Raw genomic sequence first — 17724 nt, 5'->3', positions numbered from 1 at the left:
TTCACCAAACCATTCTCCCTGACTCTATCACTTATCACACCAGCCTGACCAAAACATGCTACATCTGCCACTCTATCATCAAACACATTCTATATGCTTTCAAAATACCTACTTCGTCACTAACTGTTAACACTTCCCCCTTGCCCCTTCATTGATGTTCTCTTTTGTTCTCGTCTTTTTTACGTTATTTACCTCCTTCTAAAACATCTTTTCAATCTCCCTAAAGTTTAATGATAATCTCTCACCCCAACTTTCATTTACCCTCATTTTCTACTCTTGTACCTTCCTCTTGACCTCCTGCTGCTTTCTCTTATACATCTCCCAGTCATTTGCACTCCTTCCTTGCAAGTAATGTCCAAACGCCTCTTTTTCTCTCTTTCAGTAACAACTTTACTTCTTCATCTTACCACTCAGTACCCTTTCTAATCTGCCCACCTCTCACCTTTCTAATGCTTTATGCCACCATTGCTTCTCTAAATACATCTAATTCCTCACCCATTCCTCTTACACCATTTGCTCTTACCTTTTGCCATTATACACTCAATCTCTCCTAGTACTTCCTCTCAGGTCTCCTTTCAAAGCCCACTTTGTCTCACCACTTTTCTTCCCAACATTCTCTCTCCTTTTCTGAAAATTTCTACACATCTTTACTTTTGCCTCGACAAGATAGTGATCAGACATCCCACCAACAGCCCCTCTCAGCACATTAACATCCAAAAGTCTCTTTTACATGCCTATCAGTTAACATGTAATCAATAATGCCCTTTGACCCCCTCTCATACTCTTATACTTGTGTATATCTCTGTAAACCAGGTATTCCGTCACCATTTTTTTTTCAGCACACAAATTCACAAGCTCTTCACCATTTCCGTTCAGAACACTGAATACCCCATGTACACCAATTATGCCCTCAACTACCACTTTACTCACCTTTTTGCATTTAAATCATCCATCACTAATACCAGGTTTTGTGCATCAGAACTGCTGACACACTCACTCAGCTGCTTCCAAAACGCTTGCCTCTCAAGATCTTTCTTCTCATTACCAGGTGCATCAACTTTCAGTTTTACCCACATCAGTGTAGAATTTACTTTCTTATACTCTATCGTACACTCCCACCACTGCTTCAAGAGTAGTGCTACTCCTTCCTTAGCTTTTGTCCTCTCACCAACCCCAGACTTTCCTCCCAAGACTTTTCCAAACCATTCTTCTCCTTTACCTTGAGCTTCGTTTCGCTCAGAGCCAGAACATCCTGGTTTCTTTCTTCAAACATACTACCTATCTTTCCTTCGAGGAGGATGAGTACTCCCCACTTTACTCCTCCTCCTGTTACCAGATTTAGAAATTAAAGTACAAGGAGGGATGGGTTTCCAGCCCTCCGCTCCCGCCCCCTTTAGTCACCTTCTACGACTGGCGGAGAATACAGGGGAAGTATTCTTTCTCCCCTATCCCTGGGGAAAAGAAATATATGAAGGTGAATACAGTTAAAGGAGTGAAATGGCAGTTAAGACCTAATTTAGTAGAAGTCTAGCAAAAGTTTAACTATTTTTCATAACTTGAGTAAGAAATTCTTTAAAAAATGTATATGGGTTTCCAAGAGAAAACAGACAAGAGGCCTGATTGACTCAAGACTTGGATGTCAGGCCAAAAGAAAAAATGGATTTTAACTTGACTTGAAAATGTAATTCTGCTCAGCTGTTTTTTTAAGCTATCACCAACTCTCTGTTGCTGCACAGTAGTCCTTTAGTGTCCCCATTTACCAGTTGTTTATAGTTTATTTCTGGCTTTTTTCTCAGAGCATACCTGAATTTATAAGATATTTGTGTAATGGCAGTTGAAGGTATTTATAGCTTTAGTATTCACTATGTCTGATTAAAACTTATTCCAGTGCTCAACTTGCCTATAGGAAAAGAAGCTTTATTCTCATGTCTGTACTACACCTTTTAGTTTTGAGTTTAATTCTGTTTTTCCTGGTAACTGTATTGTCTTGTATATTGAAAAGATGTTCATGATTTACTCATCGAACTTGTTCAAAATTTTGAATACTTGGATTAAGTCGCCTCGAAGTCTACATTTTTTAAGGGAGAAAAGAACCAATTGTTTTAGCCTCTCTTCATATGCCAGCTTTCAAAGGGATGTGATCAGTTTCGTCGTGTGTCTTTGTACTTGCTTTAATTTTTCCCCATCTACTTTATATTATAGTTTGGGGACCAAAACTTGACTTCATATTCAAGGTGTGATCTTAATAGAGAATTATAGTGAGAATAATTTCTGCTCATGTAATCTATGTTCTTTGTTATGAAACCTGACATTGGGTTACCTTTTTTACTTGCTGCTTGACACAGTTAAGTGTATTTCAAATTGTTGCTGATGACAACTCAAAGGTTCGTTTCTTCATTTACTCTAGTTAGAGAGTTTTTGAAGGGTTTGTAGTTGTAAGGTATGGTCTTGTCTCCAAAGTGCATAACTTTACATTTGTCTGCACTAAACTTCATTTGCCATCTGTCTGACCTCTCTGCTAGTAAGTTAAGATCTCTCCAAATCATTTCACAGTCCCACCTGTTTACACCTCTACCTCCTAGTTTAGTATTGTTAGAAAATGTGGAGATCTTAGATATGAAACTGAGTTCTAGGTCTTTGATTTATATCATGAAAAGAATTGGGTCTAGGACCTACCCCTGTGGCACACCACTCATTATGTCTAGCCAATCTGAGGCTTTGCCGTTTAATACGACGTGCTGCTTTCTTCTGGTAAGTCAGTCTCTGATCCATGTACAGAGTTCTTCACCAATTCTGTGTGCTTCAAGTTTATGTAAAAATCTCTTGTGAGGTACTTTATCAAAGGCTGGGGAAGGTTATTTTAAGTCTAGAAAAAAAAAAAAAAAGAGTTAGAAAGGAAAAGTTGGAGAGTGTGCAGATGTGGAAAGTAATGTCGAGGTAGAAAGTATGGAAGCATTAATGAAGGCAATAGTGGTAGTTTTATATTGGAGTGAGTGAGGGAAATGGGAAAGTATGAAGGAGGTATGGAAAGTAAAACTGAGGATAAAATTTATTAGTTTAGTTGAGTAAAAAAACTAGTTAAGTGATAAAAGAAAGGGGGTTGATTATTCATACAAAGTTTATGAAAGATGGTCATGTGGAAGTAGGTTTTGCTTGGTGTTTTTCTTAAGAAGGATACTGAGATCAAATTTTGCAGGAATTAGGGGAAACGACCAAAAGCACCTTCACTCTAGTTCAAAATGTTGGGAAGGTTTAGCTTTGCTGTAGCTATTAATGAAGAATATCATAAAGCATAGCTATATTGTATTCAGCTTGTACTTAGATTATTTCAGCAATCCCTTTAAAAGGAATTTTGTCTACTCATCTTTCCAGAGTGCACTCCAACCTGTATCACACTATTTTTCAATACATCTTACAGTTCAGAAAGTCATAGACTCATTTGTTGAAATCCACTCAGCATGATAATGTAGAGATCTGTTGTTACTCTGGACTTTTTGGTATCATCATTAATAAGAATGCTGATGTTGAGGCTAAAGCAACTACCTCTAGCATTCTGCACAAAGTGATTTTTATGGACTGCATGAATCATTATAATGCTAGATGGAACTTGGAATCCAAACAGAGTTCCAGACTACAGAAATTGCCTTTTTGAGACATTTCTTTGTCGACTGAAAATTGGGCAGACTGTGTTGACCTATGGTCACACAATTGAGAGGAGCCCTCCAGTATGTTGGTCCTGCAGTATCAGAATTACTTTGGAACCTACTAATGGAATTCTTTAAATGTACGAGCCTTAGATTTAAAGATGACTTGTATGATAACAAAGATATAAAAGTATTAGAGAAGTTGTAGACTGTATTGTTAATGTAAATATTTTGATTGACTTTTTAAAAGGACAAAATATGAAATTCAGAATAAAGTTTTAAACTTTTAGATTACTAACTAACTCTTGTGAAAAACTGCTGACTAATCATGACTTTTTAAAAGGACAAAATGTGAAATTCTAACTTAAGTTTTCAACATGTAGATACCTAACTATTGCTAAAAACTGCGGACTAATCATTAACTTTACTACTTTATAAATTCCACAAAAACAGTCGGTCAGTGGATTGTGGGTCTTCTAAAACCAAGAACTGGAAACTTAATGTGGTTTTAGTTCCTTTTTTTGAAGGAAAGGAAGAACTATTCCTCTATCCTTGGCATCCACAACCATGCCTTTGTGTGTGTGCACATCTTATGTAATTTTTACAAATTAATTCAGTTTTATGCCATTATTTGATGTGCAGTGATTGTGTTTGTAGTTTGTAGCTCATATTAATTTCCTTTTACTTGCATATTCATTGACATCGGAGTATTTGACACAGCCTCCACATCCCTTACTTTTTAAATTTGACAAGTGGTTTGTGAATTTAAAGAATTTATTCCATCAAGAGACAAGTATTAGACTTGTATATCAAATTGTAGTCTTAGTTATTTGACATTGGTTCAGTATTTTGTTTTAGCATAGGTACTGAGGGCTGCTATGTTAAACTGAATCATATAGTTGTGGAGTTTTGGAAAATAGTCTCGGTAAAATTAACAATTTCAACCAGTAAAGTGATAGTAATTTACAGGATGTTGTAGTGAGAATGAGATCATCACTTCATGTGAATATTCTTTGAGAAGATGATAGGAAAACTAGAGTATTGCATACATAAATTTTGTCTGAGTATCGTGACATTGATTTTTTCCCAGATGACCGAATTGTGTCTATTATGCATTAGGGAAATTATTGGAGGACAAAGGAAAGAAGAATGGTTAAATGATCCTGTGTTTATGGTAAGGGTGTTGAAATATGGTGCATTGTACTTCTGTATTTTTAGATGGAGTAAGGAATATTGGTAAAGTGAGAAATGAAGTAACTTATAACAGAGGTTTGTAAAAGAGTTTTTGATGTGAAGAATAAGAGTTAAAGAGGAACATTTGTATCTGTGAGGAATTGGTTTCTAGGATGATGGACATTGAAGAATATATATACACATATATATATATATATATATATATATATATATATATATATATATATATATATATATATATATATATATATATGTATATATCCCTGGGGATAGGGGAGAAAGAATACTTCCCACGTATTCCCTGCGTGTCGTAGAAGGCGACTAAAAGGGAAGGGAGCGGGGGGCTGGAAATCCTCCCCTCTCGTTTTTTTTTAATTTTCCAAAAGAAGGAACAGAGAAGGGGGCCAGGTGAGGATATTCCCTCAAAGGCCCAGTCCTCTGTTCTTAATGCTACCTCGCTATCGCGGGAAATGGCGAATAGTATGAAAAAAAAAAAAAATATATATATATATATATATATATATATATATATATATATATATATATATATATATAGAAAACTAATAGAAGAGTATGTGGATATGTGGGAAAAGTAGTAGAGAAATCTAAGAGTAAGATAGATGAATAAGAGTTAAAGGAACCTTTCTTGGAAAACATCACATTTACCTTAAACTTCTTACCCAAAGAGACCCTTTAGTGGAGTTCCTGTTGTACCCAGGAAGCCAGCCACATCCATCAGGCAGGCCCACAGGCCATGGATGGATGTTGGGGAAGTTTTATGTATGTGTGAGAGATGAGTAAAGGACAGTTAAGGAGTAGATATACAGATTCTCTGTGGAAGATGCATTTTGGGCTATTTCAGATTGATTTGTGTCTGGTAGGGTTGCGTTGTTTGGATCTACCAGTTAAGGTAATTTAAGTATTGGGTAGGAGCAATTTTTTTTCCTACATTGGGGTTGGTAAGTTTTGGTATGGTTTGCTGTTGCAAATAATTGAGTGCCAAGGATATTGAGGTGGAATTGTATTTGGAAAACTTAAGTTTCATTGTGTAGGTGGTGAGTACTTGTGGTTGCTAGGCAGCCAGTGATTGTAATGGGTGCTTTATTTTATATAGTATGTAGTTTTATTATCTTTGCTTTTGGCAGGGAGGATGATTTTGCAAGTGATGTATAGTTTAGGATAGAGCAGTTGAACTTCCAAAGTAAGTGTCTTTGAGGGCTTTTGGATTGTGTGTTACTTTGATATTGATGTTTGTGGCGTAGAAATATATTTGTTGTTTGTTGTACATTATGCCCAGAGTATTTGTTATTGACTTGAGTGATTGGCCATTATAAATGATGGTGCTGGTTAGATTTATATCTGAAGTTAATGTGGTGAATGAAGACTTCTGTTGATATGCAAACATTCTAATCTGGGCGAGTGTTTTTTGTTTTTGTTGTTGCTTTCATTGGCAAGGTATTTTGATTTGATTTTAAGGTCATCAATAAGAGAGGAACTTCGCATTGATGTATGCAGGAGGTGACAAAAGGTTATGTTGGAAGAGATTGAAGGAGGTTGGAAAATGAAATGCTCCTTGGGAACTCCATTGTAGAGCTTGGGAATTTTAGTGGTGAAGTCTTTGTGAGTGACTCTGGTTTAGGGGCCAGCTATGAAGTTTGTGAACCATTTTTTTTTTTTTTTATCATTGTTCTGGAGGATGGTGTCTTGTATTTTTTGTATGTGTTAGAGGATGGTGTTGAATGTTTTATTGATGTCTATTGCCACTAATATTGTGCAGGAATGGGTTATGGTTAGTTGAAGCCATACAGGATGTGTGAGGTTTATGTAGTGTGGAAGCAGAGTGTTTGGGTATAAAGCCATGTTGTGTAGATGAGAATACAGATATTTTGCTCAGTTCTGTTGTGGATCAATGTTTTCAGAGAGTTTAGCTACTGAAGATTGAAGTGACATAGGGTAGCAGGAAAAGGGAGTTGTGTTGTTTGGAGTATTTTAGGATTGGTAATGTGTTGGCAAGTTTCCAGATGTTGGGATATTACATAGCCAGGAGTGGTTGAAGTATCTGTAAGCACTTGGACTGAAATTAGATCAAAGTGTTTCATGTGAAGCTTTGATGTGTTGTCAGGACCTTTTGTAAGGGAGTTCTATTAGGTTTTAATTGCATTGTGTGTATCATTGGGAGGAAAGCATTTTTTATTTTTTTTTAACTACTATTTAGTGATATGGTTGATTTTTATTAGTGCTTTATATTTTTGTTTATGTATTCTTTGGGAAATGAGATGTTGTTGCATTAGAGGTCAGATTTGTAGGGGCTTTGTTTAATGTGGAAAGTTGATTTTCTTTAGCTTGTTATAATTTGTTGTTGTAGATTTTGTGGTCAAGTGTCAAGGAATGAGGGCCAGTTTGTTGTATGCCTTTTAGCGTTTAGGTTAGTGATGGAAAGACTCATTTACTGTGACTGAATTATGGAATTATTCTTTAAGCGTTAACTATTTTGCATTTAATAGGAAATCACTTATGGGTTGGTAATGGACTTTGATGTAGAGCTGGGTTTGTTGTACTTTGTAGTATATTTTGTTATACACTTCGACTACAGAAGTAAAGGGAAAATGCTTTATCTGACACCTTCCATGACCCTGTTGAGTTGTTATATAAACAGTTAAGTTTGACTGAAATTTGCATCATTTCAGTTGCTGTCGTGGGAATGTGAATATTTCACTTAGGCTTGCAAAATTGTATGGAAGCTATCATTATGTTTGTAATTTTTCTACACAGTTCTCTTTATTACACTCACCAAACAAAGCAGAGATGATACTTATGTAGTCCTTTTTCAGAGTTAGGCCTGGTGATCTTAACCACCATCCATTATGGTCAGCATTTGAAATATAAATATTCTTCAAATATCAGTCATTTTATTATAAGGCAAAGTTGGCTCAAATATGAACTGGAGCTATGTGGTTATGTGAAATTTTTAGTTTTAACTATTTTGATGATTATGTAGGTTAGAAATATAATTGCCCACATTAAAAAATCAAAGCCAGATGAGCAATACACACACTAATGTCTCCAATACCATATTTATCACTCCCTCTGTCTGTAGGTATTAGAAAGCAACCAATCAGAGATATAGTCCCTGTTTCAGTCTTTTCACCCTTTTTTCTTTTTTCATCCTTTCAACTTTTCCAGTTTTAGACTCTTGTTTCTGTCTAGTTACAAAAGACATTACTAAATTTCTTCGAACAAAGCAGGGAAGTGGGAATGACTAGATGTTCGAACACACTTTTTTTTCATACAGAGATGTGATCTTACTCCGAATCATTCTAAAACTGGACCTTGATTAACTGTTTGTTATTGACATATTAAGATTATCTTTATCAAGTACTTCCTTTGAAAACCCAGATCTATTTCTGTAATGATCTTTGGATGGATGGAGTTTGTTTAGTGATTTCTTTTCATGACATGCAATTTCTGGAGAGGATTTTCATGAAGCCAACTATGAGCAGTTATCTACATCTCATCAGAAGGTGTATTTTCTTTCATGTTCATCTATTGTGTAAACACTTCCACTAACAAGGGAGATGTGAGATGAAAGATTGTTGATGAAGTTGTCAGAAATAGCACTGCTTGTCTAAAGCTGCTACTTGTTTCCCTTCATGTTGGTACACCCCCCCCCCCCCCCTCTCTCTCTCTCTCTCTCTCTCTCTCTCTCTCTCTCTCTCTCTCTCTCTCAGGTGAAAGCCAGCTACTGACAGGGAGTTATATTACTGTTACTGGAGTATTGAGCCAACTCTTCACTTCACTGGCTGTCAGGTGTCTCTCCTTTGGCACAAGAAGCTCTCTTCTATCTGCCATATTCATAAATGTAAAATCTTGCCTTCTCATATGTAACACATGACAACACTTAATTCACACATCCCATTCTTTGTAAGTATATTTTCATGCGGTTGGTCCTATGTGCAAACCCTGCCTTATGGAAAATCTTACTTTAAGCTTAATATTAACAAGTATACAAGTAAGTGCATTCTCCACTCACAACCGTTTCTGCTGCTTTTCCCTCTGTTCTTGCTCTATCCATATCTATCCTTCATATATCTTTCCACTTCTGTCTTTCTTCCTTTGCAACCTCCATCATTCTTATGCTACATTGCTTTTCTGCTTATCCTGGCTCCCCTCCTCCTTTTCTTTTTATACACATTTACCCCTCTCTTCCCATCACCCTTTCATTGTATGTCTCTCTCTTATCTTTTAAACATTCCTAAACATATCTCCTTCCATTCCTTTCACTGCACTCATTTCCCTTCCTCTTAATGATACCTGTTAATGCAGTTTTCACTTTCTCTTGGTTCCTCTCCACATTCTCATTAACTCTCCCTCTCATCTTCAAATCCCCTCCTGTACACACATTTTCTCTTGCACTTCTGTGTTTCACTTTTTTTAGTGACTGACACGATACAGGCAAATTACTTCCCCAATCAAGGCCACCTCAGATGAAAGAAAAAGGTAAAGTAGAAATTAATCTGTTCTCCTTAAGTGTTTGTAGACTTGACCCCTGAGGGAAGAAAGTTTATATGATGAGGGAAAGACAAAAGAAGAAAGAGAATTCCACAGCTTAGATGTTTAAGGGAAGAAGGAGGCATCCTACCACTTCATGAGTGGCTGGTCTCCACACACAAGCTGTGGGAAGCAGCAGCAGAACACATGTTGATGATTCATGATAACAGTGGCGAAAATGATATGGAAAGGGAAGGTTGAAGAGAGATGATGGTAGGAGAATGAATGAGATGGAAGGCTTTTGATTCCACTCTAGTTAATAGAGATAGAGGATGAACCACCCCAGGGCGTGTGAGCAGTATTCCATATGTGGACGGATATAACCTGTTGATGGGAAACATGCTCACAAGAAAAATAATTATGTTATCAGCACAACATTCCTTGCTTTTGGGAAGCAGACTTTATGTTGTTGAGTATACTTCCAGGACAGAGTGGAGGATATGGTTATGCCCAATATATTCATATTATTACAGGGTTTAATTTTGGTGCTTTGAAATTTAACAGGAAGAAACAAGTGATTCTTAGAAAAATAGAAAGAGATATATGGAGAAATTGCATTTTAACACTCCTAGTTTTCCAAGGGTACTGCTACCCCAATCCAAAATGCTGCACATGCCCAATTTGAAGGAGGAAATATGATCAGCATGAGAAGGAGAATCAATATTAAAGGGATGAGAGGAAAAGGTTGTTGAAGTATGTAAAGTGAAATTATCATCATAAGAGTTTATAAGGTTTGAAGAAAGATAATTTATTTAGAGAAGAAAGAGAGTAGGTGATAGAACCCTAAGGAACATCACTGTTGATAGGATAGGAGAGGGAAATTGCTTCATTTATGACTGCTGTGATTGAATTGCCTGTGAGGAAACTATGCATTAGAGAACAGAGAGAAGCAATGAAACAATAGAGAGTTTAAAAAGCAAAGACTTAATGCTACACCATGTCAAGTGTTTTGGAAATGTTGAGGGCTACGACAAAAGTTTCACCAAAGTTCCTGAGAGAGTACTATCAGAGGTGAGTCAAGTAGGAGAGATCATTAGCAGACTTAGCACTGAAGTCCATACTGGTGATCTGAAAGAAGATAATGAGTCTAAATGTTTGAGAAAGTGAGAATTTCCAAGACTTTGGAGACAGCAGAAGTGAAAGCAATGGGTCAATAATTGGAGGGATTAGAGTGGTCTCCTTTCTTAGGGATACTTCCAAGTGGAAGGGAAAGTCTGGGGATTTTAGACATAGGCAAAGTAGGCAAGCAGTTGCTGGTATTAGCTCAAAGGCACTCTCCTGGAGAACACGAAGAGGAATGCCAACTGAGCTGTACGCCTTGTCCACCTGTATCTGGATGAGTACCTGGAAGACCCAGCATGAAGAGAATATAGGAGATTGAATAGATTCCATTTTTCCTTTACTTTCTTGTACCCTCAGTGCTCTTTTGAAGCTTTCCCTTCTTATCTCCTAGTTTTTATTTTCTCATTCTTGTCTGTATCCTTTCACCAAATCTGTGTGCTCCCACATGCACTTTACCTTCTTTTACTCTCTTCTCCTCCCATCACTTTATTTCCCTGCTCTCTCTCTTTTAATACTATCACTCCTCAATTTTTCCCCCTTTTTCTCTTCTCTGTTCCCTTCAGTCATGTATGCTGTTACTCCCCTTGTTCCTCTTCTTTCTGCTCTCCTTCAGTATTCCTATTTCCTTCTGTCTTTGTTTTTCTCTTCTCTTAAGTACTCTTGTATTTCATTGCCTTTCTATCTGCCCACTTGTTCTCTGCTCCCTTAACTCTCATGTTGTATTTTTTTGACTTCTTCATTCCTCCATGTTTTTTCTTTGCTTTCATTCCTTTTGTCGTCTTTGGTTTTGGTTTTATTTTTGTCTCATTCTTTACTCGTGACTCTCTTCATCAACTACAATCATATTCATTATAACTTGTGTATTCATGTAATCTGCATGTAATATGTAACTCAGGTTAGTTTTGTCTTTTTAGTTATCAACTAAGGCTTCATTTGGTAGTAATAGTGGTCGTTGTCAATGATATGGTACTTTTGCTTTCCCGGTGTCACAACACAGACCTTGTCCAGCATTTATCCTCTGGGATATTCTCTACATCAGATTCCTTTGTAAGGAACTTAGTATTATCTCTGGAGCACTCAAGTCTTCTCATCAGATTCTTGGGTCATATTGAAAATGATGGTAGATACTAAGTGCTGTGTGAAGAAGATTGTCAAGACCATGTCTGCAGGGGAAAGGAAAAAGAATCTCAGATCGGGAACCGAAGATCTTTGTTACATCCTCTGTGGTCTTTTCCTTGACATGAAGAATGGTGGGATTGTTTTCCATCATCGATATTTGCAATCTTCTCTTCCACATTTTTTTCAGCTGCCATTTCCTTTATTCATCAGGCTGAGAGACAATACCGAAGAGAGATCAGCAAATGTTCTACAGTCCCAAATGTATACGACCGAGAGGAACGCCGCAGGTCCGGTGTCCTGGCTGATTCAAGTGACTTCTTGACTGTAGGAGGGAGGGGGTCATCATCTTCAGTGGTCATCTTACCACGTCAGGTCAGCTGCGGGCATCGATGATCAGTGCTAGGGCATCATGCTGTTGGGCGAATATTAACAAACTAAATAAGGTTAATCACGTGGGCATGGAGTGGGGTGATGGTTTTACACTTTAGGATGGAGGAAGACGGACTCTAATTTTATCGATATGAAGAAGTTAGGTGCCTGTAGCTGGATTAAGCCTTTATAACTAGCATGTAATGTGGAATTATTACTAACTAACAATTTAAGTGTAAATGTGTTTAGAAATAATCCTTTATTATGGAAGATGGTATATTTCAACATTATGCTGTCATATGGAAGGAAGAAAATGTGAAATATGTAATTCAGACATTCCAGATGTATCACATGAAGTGCATATGTTAAGTTGCAGCTTCATCATGACAAAAAAGATTTTGTGTTTTCAATTCATTTTTAGGATTATGCGAATAGAAATTTCAGAAAGGTGCATATAATATAATCAGTTATGATTTTTTATGTGGATATTCATGATTTGAAACCATATTTCAAAACTTGTTGAAGAACATGTATCACAAGTTTTGAACTTGTACATGAAGAAAATAGTAAAAATTAAAGGTAGTTTTCAGAGTAGTGTTCAGAATTCACCATAGTTACTTATACTTTAATTGCTGTAGAATCTACTCTTGATTAACTGTGATGCCCTTTTGGCTATTTATATAAGTGATTACTGCTCCAACAAAGGCTTAAGTTTGTTAATGGAAGGGAGCTCAGGTCATCATTAATACCTTTTTTCTTTGATTTCTAGGATGATAATATCCGATAGTTTTTTGAGTATGGAAATAAAAATGGTTTTATTGTCAAGGTTGGTCTTTCAAAAAGGAAGCTAAACCAGTTTATAAATGGCTTACTTTCTGTATATAATTTGAAAAAATGCAAATAGATAAAGTTTGAAGAAAATGCAAATAGATACATACTTTAGGATTACAAGAAATTCTGCTATATGGAAGTTTCAAAGTATTCTAGGAAAAGGCTCATCAAGCATACTTGAAAAATCATAATAAATAGAAAAATAATAAGAGTGTAATTTGGCAGCTTTGAAAATAGAGGTCTTTGAAACCAAAAAGTTGCACTTGGTTAATTCATTCAATATTTGTTGATTTTAACAACGTTGAAAATGGGAGGGGTAAAACCAGCCAGGATTAGATAAGATTCGTTTATTTAAGGACACGTAATCCACATTCATATTGTCACATAATTGACATGTTAACTGCACTTTTTAGCATTGGGAAGATTGCTGGAAGGAATCGTGTACACATTGTCTGATAGATACAGCAAATTTGAAAAGTATATGGAGTACATTTTTAGTGTATTGTGTACAGTCATTGGGATATTTCTCTTGAATAGGGAATCGTACGAGGTGAGAAATGAAGTTCAAGGAAGATTTATATTATTAAAGAAATGAAGTTTGGGGAAGATATAACATTATGGGATGGGAAAAAATAGACGTGGATGATATGGAAAGTGTATTCGTGAGAGATTAGTAGGAATAAAGTGTATTGGAAGACCAAAGGGGGTGGAAGAATTGCTTTAATGAATGTGCATGAGATAGGAGCAGTTACCAAGGAATACAAGGTATTCAATGAGTGCAGTATTTAGTACTTCTTATTGCTGCTTCTTTTATACTATAGCATTTAGGAGCAAGATTTCGGTGAATCTGTTTTTAGTTGCTCACATTGTGAATACTCCAAGTCATTTACTCAAGTTTGCTTCTCACCCAGCCTCCCATATTGTTTACTGAAAGGTTTGTCTCACTCCCAGTCTCCTACTGACCTCGCATCTTTCTTAACACACTTTGCTTTCACTAACATGGTGTATGTAAGACTGGGTTTTTCGTGTTTGATTTTTGTTTCCTGGTGGATATCGTTTTTCACCTCTTAATGAAATATTTAAATTTTGTGATTAATGTCTTAGAACCTACTTGTCCCCCATTCCTCTTTAGCATCCTTGCACCTTCTTTCCAGTCATCTTTCTTGCACCCCAGTGAAATATGCAGTTGATGTTAGTGTAGGTGTGAATAATATTACAGACTTGTGGTTGCAGTTAATAGTGGGGTTACCTTTTAGTTGGGAGTTCATTATTTTTTGGCTTCCAAAGTTCTTCTCTTTCCTCCTCATCACCCTTAACCCAATGGATTCCTCACTTTTACATATGGTCTTGATTTCCCATACTGTACTTTCTCTTCATTTGTCTTCCTTCCAGTTAGGCAAAACATTTATTTCTTGATTTTATAATGATCTATCTTGCTTTCTCCTTTCTGTTCTCATTTGTGCCAAAGGACAGATTCTTCCTGCCCTCTCCTTTCTTCCTGCTCATTCCTCCCTTGTCTTATTTACCTTTGTTTCATTTTTGTCTCCCCTTCCTTTTCACTATCCCTCAGTTTTCTTCTCCCATCCTTTCCCCTTCTCTACCCATTCTGTATCACTTCTCTGTTGTACTCTAATTTTTTCCTCTTTTCATATCATCTCTTTGTCCTCCTTACTCCTGTCTCAGCTCCCTCCCCATCCTATTTTTATGCCACATGTCCTTTCTTCTAGTTGTTGTCATCATTGTACCTTCTTCGTTTTTGCTTATTCCCCTTCCTCATCATATCTTTATCCATAGCAGCCTTAACTTTTCATTCCTTTCCTCCCTATATTTAATGAGATCATTTATGGTTTATGCATGTTTGGTTCTAGATGCACATTATTTATAGTTTTTATTTATTCACTTCTGTTGTTTGATAAATATGCTAAAGATTTCTTTAAACATTTTGTTTATATTGTGTGTAGTATATGCATATATAAATTGCTGCATTTATTTCATGGCATGTAAATTTATGTTTTGTACAGAGTTATTAATGAATTTTTCTTGTTTACAGGCATCACCGCAACCAGATTTAACAAGTGCATCAGTATCCATGACTCCTGTCACATCATCTATACCATCACCTTCTGCGCGATTGCCAGCCAGTGTATCAGTGACTGCGGTTAAATCAGATTATGGACACGGCTCGAGAAGCTCTAGCCACCGTTCGTCACCTTCAGTGGCAGCTCAACTACAGCTGCAACGCGAGCGAGAAAGACAAAAGGAGAGGGAAAGAGAGAAAGAAAGAGAGAGAGAAAGGGAGAGAGAAAGAGAACGTGAAAAAGAAAGAGAGAGGGAAAGAGAACGGGAGAGGGAAAGGGAGAGGGAGCGGGAGAGGGAACGAGAGAAGGAGAGGCACCAGCGGGAGAAGGAACAGAGGGAAAGGGAACAGCGAGAAAGGGAGCAAAGAGAAAAGGAAATGTTTTTACCCCCAGGTCTAACAAAACAACAAAAAGAACAGTACATGCAAAGCATGACTGCAGCAGCTGCCATGGCTGCTGCAATGTCCAACCCTGCTGCACTACAGCAATTACAAGCAGCTCAACAACAAATGCTAAGAATGCAAGGATTAGGTGGTGCAGCAGCTGCTGCAGCTGCAGCGGCTGCTGCTTCACAACAAATACCTGCTCACATGCTGGCTCCTTATTTACTTGGGCCATACAATCCTTTTGGTCTTAGTCAGTTGCAACAATTGATGGCTGCATCAGCAGCTCAGTTAGGAGTCCCTCCCGTTTCCTCAGCTCCATCAACTTCCAGCAGTAGTAATAGCAGCAGCAGTAACAGCAGCAAAAGTTTAGCTCAACAACAGCAGCAAGAAATAATGCGTCAAGCAGCCGAAGTTCATCGTCAGTACCTATTGGACATGATACCATCAGGTGGCTTGCACAGCCAGCAGTCCCACTCTAAATGGAAAAGCTGATGGGCAGGCGCTTGGCCAGCCTCTCTGCCATCAGCCCCCACCAGCCCCCGCCAGCACTGTTGATGAGGCAGTGCTATTGCTGGTGGTTAGTGGGACTAAAGAACCTTCAGTGACAGTGACTCAAGTGTGTTCAGCCTAGCTATGGCCTGCCCACCTGTATAGTGTTGTGCCTCGGCCGCAGCTGGGCCATGCTGCACCTGGGGTTCCTAGTCACATTAGGATAAGGAAGCTCTCTGTGATGTGACCAGTGGGTGAGGGATACTGATGGTCCAATGACTAACCCTTGACCCTAATGCAACCAGCCATGATGGTCGCCAAGTAGCAGTGTTCTACTGTGCCAGTTGGCCACTCAAACCTGAGGAGTCGTATGGAGAGTTTCAGACACTGGATGAAAACGCATCATTCACAGAAACCTGAGACAGCAGAGGAGGTAGCCTGACTCCAGGACTACTGGCAACAATAGGCAACCTTCCACAGTGAATTATAGTGAATGACAGTTATGGTATTACATGACCACATCCCTAATTTATTTTTGTTGTCATTTGTTGTCCATTACGGTGCAAGGGAATATCTTTTCTTCACCATTAATATGTATTGTTACATAGTTGTAGGGTGTCATGAGACACTGAGCAAAGTGCCCAATGTGGCTATTGTTCTGCATGTCTCTTGGCTGCATCTATGGGTCTCGCATGGTCTAGTTTCATTAGAGTAATAGTGACACGGCGGTAATGCAACAAACCAAGGTACTTTCCCTGCACTGATCATTTGTTCTTCATGTGATATGTTGTGTTTGTTTCAGCCTTTGTTCAGCACAAAGGTGGACAGATTCGCACAAACTGACCAGTGTGCTGTCCTGAATCGGTCTCCATATTGTTGAGCAGCCAGTATCCACATGATTGGGATCAAGTAATCTCATGTGACATAGGCGAGGCATATCCAGGAACCAGGCTCCCCTCCCAGAATGGGTTTCAGTTGTCATTGGGCATAACATCCATACTGCTTGCTTAATAAGTGCCAGTAGGTCACAGAGTTACCAGATGGTGTAAGCATTTATTAAATTATCCTTAATGAGATGAATTATGTACAAAGTCTTCTGGATGGGACATAACCTGAAGTTATGGCATCTTCACTATGTTAAATGTTTCATAATAATAGTACTAAAGTAAGGCTTCAGTTGAAAGTTGATTTTTCCTGTAATATATGAAATTAGATGATTATGAGAATTGATCATCAAACTGATTTTTTTTTTATAATATATATATATATATAAATATATACATATTCTTTTTTAAAAGATCATTGGGGTGTTTGGTTTGTGTAAGAGGGCCCTGGTTTCTGGCCTCGCCATTACCCAGGGGATTCCAGTTATTGGTTCAATCCTGTTATAATTGTCATCACTCCAGTTTTCATAGCCATGGCTGAGTTTCAGATTCATATAGGCTAGTGTTTTCACTTCATAAGTAAGATAATAGGGCCTTTTTCAATAAAGATCTGAAAAATCTGAGTTATTTGATTTTCTGTGAACCATTGTTACTGAATTGTACTTTTGGACTGGATTAGTGTTTTAAAAACTAAAATGGCTTGGGCAGTGAAAAAAAAAAAAAAAGCCTTTGTCATAGTCATCTTAGTGAGGTGGGGGTTGAGAGGGGTTGAAATTAGCTTCTCAGGTGTTTGCAAATCCAACTTCAAAAAAAAAATTGGAAAAACAAATCTATAGCTTTGCTATACAAGTTGATGAGGGCATACCACAAATGTTAATTCTGATAGTGCTCCTCAAGTAAACTATGGGAAGCAGCAGTCATCTGAATGCCATGGATCAAGGGCAAAGTAATACACAAATACTGTGGTGGGAAGCAATGTCACAGTGGGTGAAGATGGATGGTTGAAAAGGTGACAAAATTTTTAAGGCAGAATATTAATTCTAATCTGGTTAAGTCAGAGGTGGAAGAGGAGCCACCCCTGGCAATGGATGAGGGTTCTGGGTTCATTGCCTTTTACATG

At 37.6% G+C, this 17724-nt stretch overlaps 1 protein-coding gene across 27 annotated transcripts in view; it reads left to right on the top strand.

Annotated features, from left to right (window-relative positions):
• LOC139761900 (uncharacterized) overlaps positions 1–17224 on the top strand; it is a 130261-nt gene extending 113037 nt beyond the window's left edge. For 26 of the 27 annotated variants that reach the window (XM_071686487.1, XM_071686489.1, XM_071686514.1 and 23 more), the window contains 2 exons: positions 11778–11939; positions 14818–17224. In XM_071686487.1, coding sequence (XP_071542588.1) covers positions 11778–11939; positions 14818–15723 — 1068 coding nt within the window. In that variant the 3' untranslated portion in view covers positions 15724–17224. The remainder of the gene's footprint in view (positions 1–11777; positions 11940–14817) is intronic. The other variant, XM_071686513.1, reaches the window with a different exon arrangement.
• Positions 17225–17724: the final 500 nt, after the last annotated feature.

This window comes from Panulirus ornatus, chromosome 42 (assembly GCF_036320965.1).
Source record: "Panulirus ornatus isolate Po-2019 chromosome 42, ASM3632096v1, whole genome shotgun sequence".
Lineage (NCBI taxonomy): Eukaryota > Metazoa > Arthropoda > Malacostraca > Decapoda > Palinuridae > Panulirus > Panulirus ornatus.
This window is presented reverse-complemented; position numbering and strand designations above follow the sequence as displayed.